This window comes from Natrix helvetica, assembly GCF_964273705.1.
Source record: "Natrix helvetica genome assembly, chromosome: 1".
Taxonomy (NCBI): domain Eukaryota; kingdom Metazoa; phylum Chordata; class Lepidosauria; order Squamata; family Natricidae; genus Natrix; species Natrix helvetica.
This window is the reverse complement of record NC_138548.1, coordinates 292,106,166-292,120,019: the sequence shown is the minus strand read 5'-3', so window position 1 is coordinate 292,120,019 and position 13,854 is coordinate 292,106,166. Positions and strand designations below refer to the sequence as shown.

Genomic DNA, 13,854 nt, shown 5'->3' with positions numbered 1-13,854 from the left:
TATGCAATATGTTTTTCTGCTTTCCCTTCATAGTGTAAGCTAAATGTGGATCGAGATATATGGAGTAGAGTAATGTACATAAGCTCCACTCTGAGTTACAAAACTGAACTGTAAAAGAAGAAGGGATTTAAAATGGAGGCATCAGAGGGATTCCAAACACTGTCTGACTGTTTCCCATTGAAAAATGTTGGAAGATTTTTTCCTTTTTTTCCTTTTTTATTTTTTGCAGTTCCTATACATATTTTGACTATTTTCTATTTAATCTTTCTTTTGCTAATTTCTCCCATCATGTAAATTTGATTTCATTCTGTTGAAGTCTTTTTACATTTCAGTAGATTGAAAAGAACAAGAAAGACCTGTTCCATGGTAGAGCTTCTAGCTTAGATGAATTGTGCTGTGAAATCTGAGTTGATTACATTTTAAGAGCCAAATCTTGTTAGCCTACAGAATGGTTTTAGTAATCTATCTCTACCTAAAGACTGAGATGCACTAGGATAGGAGTTGAGCAAATTGCCAGAAATAAGTCCTAAGCAATTATATGGCCATATGGAAGCTTATAGCAGCTTAAAGCAGATGGTAACAATTTACTTCAACAGAAATTCAATAGAGGTGTGAATACTTTCTATTCTGAATGGCTCCATGAACAGGTATTTTTATAGTCTATGCTCAAACTGCAATGTGCTTCAGATGTTGTGATCCTTATATAGAAAAAAAAATTACTCTGTGTAGATGTTGTAGATGACAAATAGGCAAAATGTTAAAGGCATCAGCACTGCGGGCTGAGAAAAAAGAAAAGGCCAAAGCTGATATGTACTACCTCTCTCTCTTTCCAAAGAACACCCAGGGCAGCATATCTCACTAATCTGACTATCCATAATCTGTCCAGTGCTCTTGAAAATTTTCATAAATGACCTAGATGAGGGGATAGAATAGAGGTTCAGCAAATTTACAGATGACACAAAGCTAAAAAAAGCTGCTATCATCTCAGATGACAACTTCGCTAATATTAAACTTGAACTCTGGCCTCTATTTTTCAAAAATGTCATTCAAGCACAAGAAATAAAGGGCTGTGCACTTAGGTAGAAAGAACCAGATGCATAGGTACAAAATAGCAGGAATCTAGTAGCACTTTACATTCTTATAACTGCTATTTATAACACAAATACAATACCAGAGTTGGAAGGGACCTTGGAGGTCTTCTAATCCAACCGCCTGCCTAGGCACGAAACCCTATACCGTTTCAGATAGATGGCTATCCAATATCTTCTTAAAGACTTCCAGTGTTGGGGCATTCACAACTTCTGGAGGCACTTTTTCCACCTTTCCTCTTTCAAAGTACAAGATAAATGGTACATGGCTCAATAGTCATAATTGTGAGGGAGAGCATAGATTTAGTATGAGCCAACAGTGTGCTGCAGATGCCAAAAGAGCCAATGGAAACTTGGAATGCATCAATAGAGTTATAATACTGAGATCAGAAAATAATTGAGTATTTCTAGTTTATTCTTGAGAGGTCAGACTGAACCAGACAATACTTTACAAGAAAGATGTTGAAGAAAGAATTCACAGAACAGTGGCTAACATGGTGAAGGGATTGGTTTATGATGGCAGTCTGGGCAGTCACAGTTGCTATCATTATGTGGCAGCATCCCACAATTTATGATTAATATTGGAGATTCCAGTTGCCAAGTTACCCAAATAGTGATCACATGACTGTAGGGAGGCTGTGATAGTTGTAATTATAAAACCTGTTGAAAGTATCTCTCATTCAGTGCCTTTATAAAATCCAATCACTTAATAAGTGTGATTACTACTTGTACAGTAGATTAGATTCAATAAGTCTGCCTAACCTTAAATATTCTCAGTGCCTTCCCTCTCTCCCTCTCCTTTGTTAATGTCCCAAACCTTTGGCACGTCCTTCAACACTCTCCACTTCCAAGTATCCCAGGTCTGTCCTTCCCTCTTTCCTTCCTTCTTCCCTCCCTCCTTCCATCACAGCAGATCATTTTCTCTCAGTCTCACTGTTTTCTTTTTCAAATGTATCCTGTTTCTCTGAAAATAAGACTCCCCAGATAATAAGACCTCCCCGAAAATATTGCAACACAGCAGCAGCCATGAGGTGACCACGCTCACCGCATCCTGCACTTCAAAAATAATAAGCCCTCCCCAAAAATAAGGCCAAGTGCTTATTTGGGGGAGGGGATCAAAAGAAAATAATACCCTGTCTTATTTTCGGGGAAACATGATAGGTAGGCTAATCAATCAGTCAATCAATCAATCAATCCACTCCTCTCTTGGATATGGAAGCCAATTGGGTGGCCTTGTGACAGTCATTTTCTCTCTCAGCCCTAACTTCTATCCAACAACTTGCACCTGATAAGCATGATAAATAATGGTCCACAACTTTCAATGAAGAGACGTTCAGCAGAAACATTTAAGATAATAGCACCATGTCGTGCATGCATGTGTATGCACATATAATGAATCTCATCAAAAATGCTTGTGACCATAATAAATGATATATATCCGTGATGGAGAACCTATGACACGCGTACCATAGGTGGCACATGGAGCCATTTGTCAAGGCATGCGTGGCTTTGCCCTGTCAGCTCCAGCATGAATGCGTGCGCTGGCCAGCTGACTTCAGCTTTCATTTTCAGCCATATTTTTTTTTGCCCTTAACTGCTGCTTCTAGGGGAGAGCAGATCGGCTGAGCCCGGCTCTCTCTCTCCTTCCTTGGATGGATCTGGTGGGATGATCAGGCTGCTGGGCTTGAGTAGGGGGGAGGCGAAACTGTTGCCCCAGACACCTCTGGGTACGGAGAGATGATGCAGGGCAGGAAAGAATCCGGTCTTGCCAGAGCCCAAAGAGACCATGTGGGGACAGAGGCAGGCTGACTTGAGAACAGGCGGGCAGTTTGCTGGCACGTCCTTTGCTTGTTGGGGGTACTCCCATTCGCCCTTAGTGACGGGGAATGCTTTGTCATGCAGGCAAAAGCTGGGGCCCCCCTCTGCAACACGCAAGGGGCTCCCTGCAGCCTTGGCTCATACATGGGTCAGCTGCTCTGAGCTGGCAGAGGTGGTGGGTGCGGATGGGCGTGCACTAACCTTCTCCCCATTACCATCGCACCTGCCCAGCTGCCCCCTCCCCTCTGGCTCCCGAGCTAGGAGGCAGAATGTCCTCCTCCATGGGAGAAAGGCACAGAAAGGGTGTGCGGTAGGGAAGCAGGTTCCCGGATGTGTGTGTGAGAGAAAAATATTGGACTAATGGGGGAGGGGACGACTTTCCCCTGTTTGCCGCAGGAGCAGCGCTGGGCTGAAGCACCCTGCTGGGCATTTGGAGCTTCCCTGAAATCTCCCTCCATGGACTTGAGTGGAAAGCCCCCCTTTTTCCCCCTTCTCAAATTGCGGGAGAGCAGCACCTCTCAACTAGTTGCCAAGCACGCCGGCTAGCTGGAGAGACTAATCCACCAATGAACCCTAATCATAGCCTCAGCCCAGCAGGCACGTGGGCAAACAGGCTCTCTCTCTCTGTCCCTGGCTCGCTTGGACTGCATGGATTTCTTCGCTCAAGTGCTGTGGTGACCCATGCACCAGCCAGGCGCGAAGCGCTGGCAGCAGAGGCGAGAAGCCAAGCTTGGAGAGCTAATCAGAGGTGGTGCACACTCTCCCTCCCTCTCTCAGAAGGCACATTGAGATTTGAGAAGGGGGAAAAGAGGGGGGGCTTTTTCCCCCTCAAGTCCACGGAGGGAGCAGCGCTGGGCTGAGGCGTGGGGAGCTTTGCTTTGTTTTCTTCTTCTTCCTTCTCTACAATCTGTGCAAAGCATTGAGTTTCTAGTGCAGCCATTGCTCTCAAGTTACCTTGGAAAGAACTTAATATTTTCCCCCTCCGAGTCAAACACTCTGTTCAGAGTGCCTTCAATGCCCGACTCCTTTTTAAAATTCCTATGAACAGCAGTACATAGTTTATGTTTACGTTTATTCAATTGTATCTTTTTAATCGTCCTCTGCTTTGAGCTTGAAAGGAGAGGCTGGGCTGAAATGTGCAAAACACTCTTGAAGTTTTGCCATGACTTTTTGCAAAACTGTCAGAGTTATTATCCCCATGTCAGTGAAAATGAAAAGCAAAGCTCCCCACACCTCAGCCCAGCACTGTTCCCTCCATGGACTTGAGGGGGGAGAAGCCCCCCTTTCCCCCTACTGAAATCACGGAGTGCCTGGCGACAGAGAAGGAGAGGGGCCGAGGCTACGATTAGGATTCATTGGTGGATTAGTCTCTCCAGCTAGCTGATAAGCTCGGCAATTTGTTGAGATGTGCCGCCCTCCCGCAATTTGAGAAGGGGGGAAAGGGGGGCTTTCTCCTCAAGTCCATGGAGGGAGATTTCAGGGAAGATCCACCTCCCTCAGAATGAAAATGCCCGGCGAGGCACTTCAGTCCAGCGCTGTTCCTGTGGCAAACAGGGGAAAACGCCCCCCCCCCCCGCTGGACTGATCTCTCTTTCACCACCACCCCGCCCAAGGAACCTGTTTCCCCACCGCACAACCTTTTTGCGTTGGTGGAAGGCGCTGGACATCAGGAGCATTGCACTTGCAACCACCTGCCAGCCACCAGGGAGACGCCTGGGGTTGCCAGTTGCCTCCCGGAGCAGTTGAGCCGCACTTGGCTCAGCCGGGGTGGTGGTGTCATGAGGCTTCGGATCAGGACCACACAAGCACAGCCGCTCCACCAAGAATAGCGTTTGCCTCCGTTGCCTCTGAAGGCTGCAGGGAGCAGCAGGCACTGCGGGTGCAAGTGGAAGGCACTGGAAGCCTCCAGAGGGAAGCCTCTGGACCCTGGAGAGGGCAAAAAATGAGATCATCGCGGACTCAAAAGAGGGTGGGGTTTGCATGCGCATGTGTGGGTGGGTTTGCGTGCGCATGTGCACAGGGTTGCGCGCATAGGATTATGGGCGTGGCACACCCAACCACGACCCCTACTGCACTCCCCCGATTTTTGGCACGCGATGCCAAAAAGGTTTGCCATTACTGATATATATGATACTGTACATAATATGTAGCTATATATAAGCAAATTATCTAGAATCAGATAAAATATCAAAATCCATTTTTTTACAAGATTGTTTTAATAAATACAATCAAATATCCCAGCTCAATTTGAGTCCAATTAGCCTATGTTATTACTTTTGAAATGCAGTATCAGCCCCAATTTGGAAGGATAGACTTGCAAACAGTAACCTGTAAGAATGAGATTATATCTATGCCACTGAACCTAAATACTATATTTACCTGCAAAACAAATGTTTTACCAGGGAAACCAGTTTTAAGGCCAATAAGATCCATATATGTTGCATTGTTGATGTAGTTTTCAATTCCATATAGAATTCCACGGCCTGTGGCTGACATGCGCCCATGGATTCCTCCCTGACTTATGGGCTTCCCAGTTACACAGGCATATGAGTTGATATCCTGCAATCATCAATATGAAACAGTATATAACTATGCCAACTAAATATTTATTTTCCCAAGACCAGAAAGCTGAGAACTGTGTCATTTCCTGAAATATGTGTAGTTACCACTTAAAAAGAGAATAAACTTGAAATAATGTAATATAGCCAAACCTACAGCTTTCCTTTAATTCAAATCTTCAGAGAAGTAAGCAAGCTGCAAGGTTATTTAGACCACAAACTTTTTGCACAAAAAATTAATTTACCTTGTGTCCAAGTGTACAGGCATAAGTATCAGCAATCCAGGACATCTCCCTTTCTCCTGTGTTTATATCAGGAGCAGCTACATCAATTCCAGGACCTGCTCATATTAAAAAAAGTTACAGCAGTCAATTTTTTTGACTGGTCTCTTCTAGAACAAATCACAAATGTTGCCAGAATTCATCAATCAATCAATTGTGCGTATGTGTGTGTGTACAAACAAATGTATAAAATTGAACATATGTTTAATTTATGCATTTTCTATGCAATCCTATGTATGTTTATTCAATTATGTAGTACTAAGTTCAGTAAATAATGGATGGCAGTTTATTACTTTTAATAAAGGTTGGAAAATGAGAATTGAACATATGAAATGGACTAACAAAATTTGTATAAAATAGTCTAAATTGTACTATCTGCATAAAACTAAGGAAAGAAATGAGCATGTTCGAAGTCCCACTCAAATGAATATATTTCTAAGCGAAAGGCTGTAAGATTGCACACTTGTTAACTGAGAAGAATTAGAGATAAATAGAATACTTAAAATCCATCCTTAGCCAACTAAAATGTTATTCAGTCACATTTCAACTTTGTTCAGTAAATGTTATACACAAAGCTGACATTTATGTTTTTAGTTATTAGCAGTGCAGTGTTGCAATAAAACAGAACTAGTAGGCACAGATCTTGATCCCAAATCCTAAGACCTAGAAATGCCATAGTAGCAAAATTGTTTCTTTATTTTAAAAAAATTACTCCAAATATGCTCATCACAGTGATAATCATTATGGAACCAAAAATAAAGAGAGGTGCAATTGAAAGTACACTCTGCACCAGAATAGAAAGAAGAAGAAAAATTGTAAACAGAAAAAGGTTGAATGACTGGAAAAAATAGACCCCTTTAAAAACAAGATATGGCTGTATTTTCATGTTACTCTCTGAAAATGTTTAAAGAGAGGAAGTAAGATAATCAAGAAAACTAAGCAATAAAGTTTTTCTTCTTTTTATGACCCTGTAATCCCTTTATTCAGGGTGAGTCAGGGCGACTGAGTGGAGCTGAGTATTTACTAGCCAAATGCTGTTCCCGATGCCTATTCAGAATGCACACACATTTTCTCTTTCCTTCCTGATAGAGAAACATCTGCCCCTGCTATGACTGAACTCTCAACCTTCCAAATGGGAGGCGAGTATCTTCACCTCTAGGCCACCATGCTGCTCTTGAGGGCATTAAGACTCTTTAAATTAGGCAATAATGCTGGAAAATACCAGATTTTCCTTAATAATGAAAAATAGATATTAACAAGGAGTAGAATTCTACAAAATTTGATTCTTTTTCTATCCTTGTCAAAATAATATGATACAGTGCTAATTAAAGAATAAAATTATCAGATTTTAATGTCAATTCAAACCACTCTAGTTGCCATATATCCATAAAGAGATGGCAGGCATATTTTTATAACTATATAAAACTCAGATAGATGATGCTGGGTCCCCTCATTCAATATAATAAGACATAATGCTGCCTGCCTGCGGCCTGCAGTTTGGCAGTTCAAATCTCACCAGGCTCAAGGTTAACTCAATCTTCCATCCTTCTGAGGTGGGCAAAATGAGGACCCAAATTGTTGGGGGCAATATGCTGACCGCTTAGAGAGGGCTGTAAAGCACTGTAAAGTGGTATATAAGTCTAAGTGCTATTGCTATAATAAGAGGACAACAGATTGGAGAATGATCTCTTAACCTCTTATAATATTTGGGCAGCTTGTGAAACAATGACTTTTTTTTTTCAAAAATGAACTCACCTATAAAACCTTTCTTGGCCAATTCCAATGTGAACTTTTTTGTTATTTGCTCCAGTTCATTTTCCTGCATAAGGATATCAACATTCAGTTATTATTATAGGCTCTATCAGGGATGCCAAAAGGATAATTGTGACTAAAATCTATGACATCTACATTACAATTTTTTTTCAGGAATAAACTGCATCCTACAAGACAAAAATCTTTCAACATCAGTACTTTGCCTTAATAGGCAATTAATTAAAAACTATATATATATATATATATATATATATATATATATATATATATATATATATATATATATATATATATATATATATATATATATATATATATATATATATATATATATATATATATATATATATATATATATATATATATATATATATATATATATATATATATATATATATATATATATATATATATATATATATATATATATCCAGCTTAAATGATCGGGGGCAGGGTGAATACACTACTGTGTTGGTTTGTGTTTTTCCTTCAGGGTCATTCCAGTTGGTATTGGTTGGGAAAGAGAGGTCCCACTCCTGGCCTCTACTATCTGGGTTGCCACAGGGTTTAATATTTTCTCCAAGATGCTCATTCACAGCCATGGGATGAGGTAATCATATATCTCTACCCTTGGAGATTTAAGTGATGCTATTAATATCTTATCTCGGTGTCTGGGGGCCATTTGGGTCTGGATGAGGAACAACAGGTTTCAGCTGAATCCTGGTAAGACTGAGTGGCTTTGGGTAGTGGGGCTCATTGATTACAGAACTTCATTATCTTTGGCTGGATGGGGTTTCACTATGCTTCCCCAACAATCATCATCCTAGGCTAACAACTCCAGCTCAAGGAGGAGGTGGCAGTTATGGATAGGAGGGCCTTTGCACAGCTTCATCTGGTGTGCTAGTTGTAGCCATTCCTGGATTGGTAAATCCTATTTACATCGTTCATGCCCTGGTCACCTCCAGACTACTTCAATGTGTTTCATATATGGCTGCCCTTGAAGCGTATGCACAAGCTTCAGTAGTACAAAATGCCATGCCATGGGCAGTAATGTGCACTTCTAGACCAGCATGTGTTACAACTATGTCTGCGAGCTGCATTGGTTGCCAGTTTGCTTCTGGGCCCAATTCAAGGTACTGGTTTTATACTTTATTTCATGACTTGGGACTGGATTATCTAAGGGACCATTTCTCCACGGTTACATCAGCCCACCCCACTAGATCTGGCAGACTACGTAGGCATGTTTTCAGGACTGGGGATTCAAGGTCCTGCTTACATGATTCCATTGTAGAGATGGACATTTTTATCCTCTCCTGTGATATGTATTTTTGCTTTATTATTATTTTGTTAATAATTTATTAATAAGGGTATTTATATTGTACGTATTTTTGTTTTTATTTATTGTTCATATTAATTCCTGTTTGCCATCCAGCATCACCTTTGGTGTTGATAAATAAGGTTCTAAAGGATTCAATTTTTCTTAGGTTGTTCTCTATTTTATACAGAATAATTAAGATTTGGTCTTAATTAAGTTCCCCATTTCATTTTACAGTGATTCACTATGCATTGTCTGATATGACATGGATTCAAATTCTATAACACACTAATTCATTCTCAAAATTAGAGTATGTCATGAGACCTTGGGATGGGGGCATGGCAAATTCATATCCTGCTGGTAACAGGTCTGCATTTACAAGGAAATTTGTGGTTGGACTGGCAAAAATTCTCAGAAGCAGAGAGATCATTGAGATAACCCACATAGTCCCAGACAGCTGCTCTTTTTGAGCAGACTGCAAGAACTGTTGTTTTGCAAATCACTTTTCAATTGAGTTCTGGAAATTGAGGGATATCATTAAGCTCATATTCATGAAGCAGACTTTTAAGGACACAAAACTCAATTAAGCTTTATTTGATTAAGGCTGAAATAGAAAATTAGATACAACTGGTTTCCCTTTCTGGACTTTTGCTGACAAAGAATGAATAACAAGGCTTTTAAATTTTGTTTTCTAGTTAAGAAACAAGTCATGGGGTGAAGATAGAATATCTTGTGTTAAAGAGTTGGCGATAAGCTATTGAAATTGTTTTTATTTGCTGGGATGAAGAGGTGACTTGCTTCTTTTTCTCCTTTTTTCCTTTTTTTACATTTTTCTTTTTCTTACTCTATGTCTTTGTAGTTTGTATAAGTTGTTATTCTTAATAAAGTTATTTGAATTTTTTTAAGTGCATGTCAGTATGCTCTGTAAGTAGAGGAAGACTTACTGAATAATTCTTTGGCTCAATAGCCACACCAGCCTTTGACCCGCCAAAAGGAACATCTGAAATACACCATTACCAACAAATTAGCATCTTATATTTTCATTCCTTATCCAGCCACAAAAATCTAATATGAATGCAACTTTTAAGAACTGTTGAGAAAGTATTGCCTTATAATTCAAAAGTTGTTCTTTTCTTAGAAAAAAGCAAGTAAAACATTTAAACAAGATGTTAAATTCATTCATGATAAATATCTGAACATCTGACCTATTCAACAAACTTTTTTACATAAATACTTAACTTGAGGTGTCAATTTAATTTTCTCTGAAGTCAAGCAAACATTATATTCACATAAAATGCTGATAAAAATATATTTTGTAGCCTAAATGATGATCATCAAGAACACTGTAACTTACAAGGAATCCAAGATAAACTAGGCTAAAGGGATCCAAGATGGTGATTTAGAATTTTGCTTAATTTCCTTTCGTATAAATATTCTACTTAAAAATGTGACATCTTCTTTAAGTTACAACTCCTACCAACTTCATGATCATATGTGTGTAGTTTCACTGCAGCAGTATGGAAGTGATTTACTTTTACTTTCTTCTAGGATAGTAGTTTATAATAATATAAACTACAGCTCTGGAACTTTTTGGTAGTTTCTCACCCAAATACTAAACAGATTTGACTCTACTTAATTATTCTGAGATCCATAGTCAGTTAAATGTTGCTCCCTAGTTGGCATATTGTAAATATAGATAGTCCTCAATTTACAACCACAACTGAGCCCAACATTTCTGTTGCTAAGTGAGATAGTGAATTTCCCCCACTTTTCTTGCAAGAATTGTTAAGTAAATCACTGCAGTAGTTAAGTTAAATGAATCAGGCTTCCCCATTGACTTTGCTTGTCAGAAAGTCGCAAAAGATGACCACAGGAACCCGAGACACTGCAATCATCCTAAATATGAGTCAGTTGCCAAACATCTGAATTTTGATCATGTGACACTACGGATCTGCAATGGTCGTGAAGTGCGAAAAACTGTTGTCAGTCACTTTTTCAGTGCTGTTGTAACTTTAAAAATCACTAAACGAAGTGTGCAATTTGAGGACCACCATTATAGTAACAATATATTAATGTATATTAACAAAAAGAATAACAAAATATGTTCAATGCTTTTAACTTGACGACATTTTTATTGTAGGAGGACAAAACAGATGATCTCCAAAATATTTAGCATTAGCATATGGGAATGCAATTGTTTCTATTTGACCACAAATCTTTGTGAAGGTCCCCACTGCAAATGTTAAATAGTCTGTCTCAAATATAGTGAATTTTGAACATACTGACTTCCAAGTCTGCTCTTCTTATCCTTAATATTTACTCATACAGTGCTAACTTACCTACTACTGCACACTTGTATGTCATCAAAGCTGCCAAAGCTTTTACTTCATCAGAATTAATTGATTTGCTATATCGAATTCCTGGAGAAAGAAAAAACAAATATATATCAATGTATATTGAACATCTATATCCATTGCAAACACACTTTATTATTTTTGTGAGCTCTAGTAATAAATGTTTGAAAATGCTACAATTTGTATCAAAGACTCTTTGATGAGGCTTTTACATGGGTTCTTTATTTGTGCCAGCCTCAATCATACAAAATTCCCTGTTTAGAGTTGTGTTAGCCTGATGCATTTTGTTTTCTTAATTTCCATATTTGTTTAATGAGAGGAAAAGTTACATATTGTTAGATAATTGGGGAAAAGAGGGAAGATGAACTCAGCTTGAATTACACTTTGATATGTATCTATAGAAAACTCTGTTAGTCAAGTGTGAAAAGTATACTCACATCATGGTATACTCACATTTACAAGCCAAACTATGATTGAGTCTAGTTGTCATTGCTCCAGATTAAGATCAGTAGGAAAGATTTATATATTTTTCAATTTCCTCTAAATATCTAAGCGCTTTCCATGACTTCCAAATGTTTATATTTTAAAAAAACTGTCAGTGTTTCTAAAACAATTCATAATTTTAGGACCATATTTAAAATATATATTTCTATGTTTTTAAAACCCCTCTAGATAATATTAATAGTCAAAAAAGAAGAAAAAATCAATTGAGCAGACAGCAGTACCATTTTATTAAGCTAGATGGCAGCATTAATGAATGGAAAGCAGCAAAGTGCATACCATTTTTCAAAGTTCTATTTTTAATACCACAGAAAATCCATTGTTTGTATTTAGACCTACCAGATCTCAGCTGAAAAACTCTGGACCACTAATAATAAACAGTAATTTAACCTTTTCTTTGCTGCTTACCAAATGATAGATAAAATCTTACTTGGAGTTACTCTGGATTTTTACAACCCATCTACCAACTGTATTTTGCTAGAAAGCAGGCAGTTTACTACATGTGTTGTATACTTTTTAACTCTGAACACTAAGTTTCCTTAAACAGCAGGGATTGGTAACTACAAGTAGACAGATCTTAAAATAGCCAGATATCTACTTTTGTATCATCTTGTAACTATTTCCAACATTTGTTTATAAATCTTCGTCCCTTAGAACGCAGCTTCACTAGTCGTGCAGTAGATTGTCAGGTGTTAAGCAATCTGTTCTTGCAGTCCCACTTTTGTTTGGATAGCCAGATGGCTATGTTTACTTTTAACAAATTCTAAAGACGTGATCAATTAATATATTAAACACCAATTTATTTTGGGATTTGTTATCTGAAGTCTTTCATCTGCTCAAGCTGACAACAACTTTTAATGCAGCTAATTCTATGCATAGATTTGAACAAGAATGAACCATAAACTAGTCCATTATTATTTTAAATTTATTGTTGCCAACCCATAATGATCGTGTGGTGTCGAATACCATATATAGACCAATACTGAAACCCCAGTTCAGTCAATCAGATCGAAGTTCAATCAACACAACCGATAACTGCAATCCTATGCATATTTACCCAATAAGTGTTAATATCTTCAACACCAATTATTGCTTTTGAATATCTACACTTGCTGTGAAAGGACAAATTAACGGTTTTTATTGTTTGCTTAAATTTACAGTACAGGAGAGGAGGCGCTCTTCAGGCTCACCTCCTTTGCATGGCATACGGTGCTGGCTGTGTTGGGCACGGCAGCCCTTGATCAACTCCCAACAGCCACTGTCTCTACGAACGGGGAAGGCCACCTCCAGGACGTGGCCGCAGCTCCGGATTGCCTCCAGGACCCCGCGAACCCGCAGCACTCGCTCATTCTCGTCCTTGGGAGCGCGAAGCCGCTTTACGAGCTCATTTTCAACCACACGCGCCGCCCGGTCGAAGTAGCTTTCGACTATGCCTAGGAAGCCAAGTTCTCCCTCAGCCTCCTTTGCGTGATTCCAACGGCAGGGCACGAGCGGTTTCCCTATGGAGGGCTCCTGTTCCCATGGAAACGAGGCCTGGTATTTCTGAAGCCCCGTCGAACGCGGGAGCCCCGCTCTGGGCTGCCACGAATAATCCCGCCCAAAGGCCGTTTCTGGCAGCCGACCCCACGCCTTCAGCCACCACCACATTGGACGCGTGAAGAACGGACGGCGCTGCCTTTTTTAATTATTATTATTCGGGCAGAACGAGCGCGAATTTTAGTCAATTCTGCCACACAGAACAAAAGGTGAGGCGAAGCGAGGGAGCTAAATTTGACAGAGACATCGAATTGTGAAATTTTGATTGGACAGGAGACCATCCAATGGGAAAAAAGGGAGGGAAAGACGCCTTTGGTTGCGGGAATAAAAGCAGGAGAGGAGGAAGGGTGTAAACTCTTTGTCTAACGGAGAATAGAAAGAAATAGAAAGTAGATCTAGATCTTCAAAAGGAAAGAGCTGAGAAAGTAAAAACGAATTGCACAATATCTATTAATATGTGGATGTTGTAGAACCCAGGATGTAGATGTAAAAAGATGTGTGATAGGCAGGTATGAGTAATAAGTAGTGTTGGACTAAATTAAATCTAGCTGTACTTTTTTCTCTCTCATTTTCTTTTGCATGTTATTTCTTATACCCGTTCTATGATTTGCATCAGATTGCTTACCTCAA

The 13,854-nt window shown here is 39.4% G+C and overlaps 1 protein-coding gene across 1 annotated transcript in view; it reads right to left on the bottom strand.

Moving 5' to 3' along the window:
• Window positions 1–13,335, bottom strand: part of LOC309398659 (glutamate dehydrogenase 2, mitochondrial-like) — a gene marked incomplete at its 5' end in the record, with an annotated part of 31,068 nt that extends 17,733 nt beyond the window's left edge. Inside the window, 5 exons of the mRNA XM_081965755.1 lie at window positions 5,710–5,804; window positions 7,501–7,564; window positions 9,778–9,833; window positions 11,173–11,253; window positions 12,879–13,335. Of these exons, the coding sequence (XP_081821881.1) occupies window positions 5,710–5,804; window positions 7,501–7,564; window positions 9,778–9,833; window positions 11,173–11,253; window positions 12,879–13,335 (753 nt within the window). The remainder of the gene's footprint in view (window positions 1–5,709; window positions 5,805–7,500; window positions 7,565–9,777; window positions 9,834–11,172; window positions 11,254–12,878) is intronic.
• Window positions 13,336–13,854: the final 519 nt, after the last annotated feature.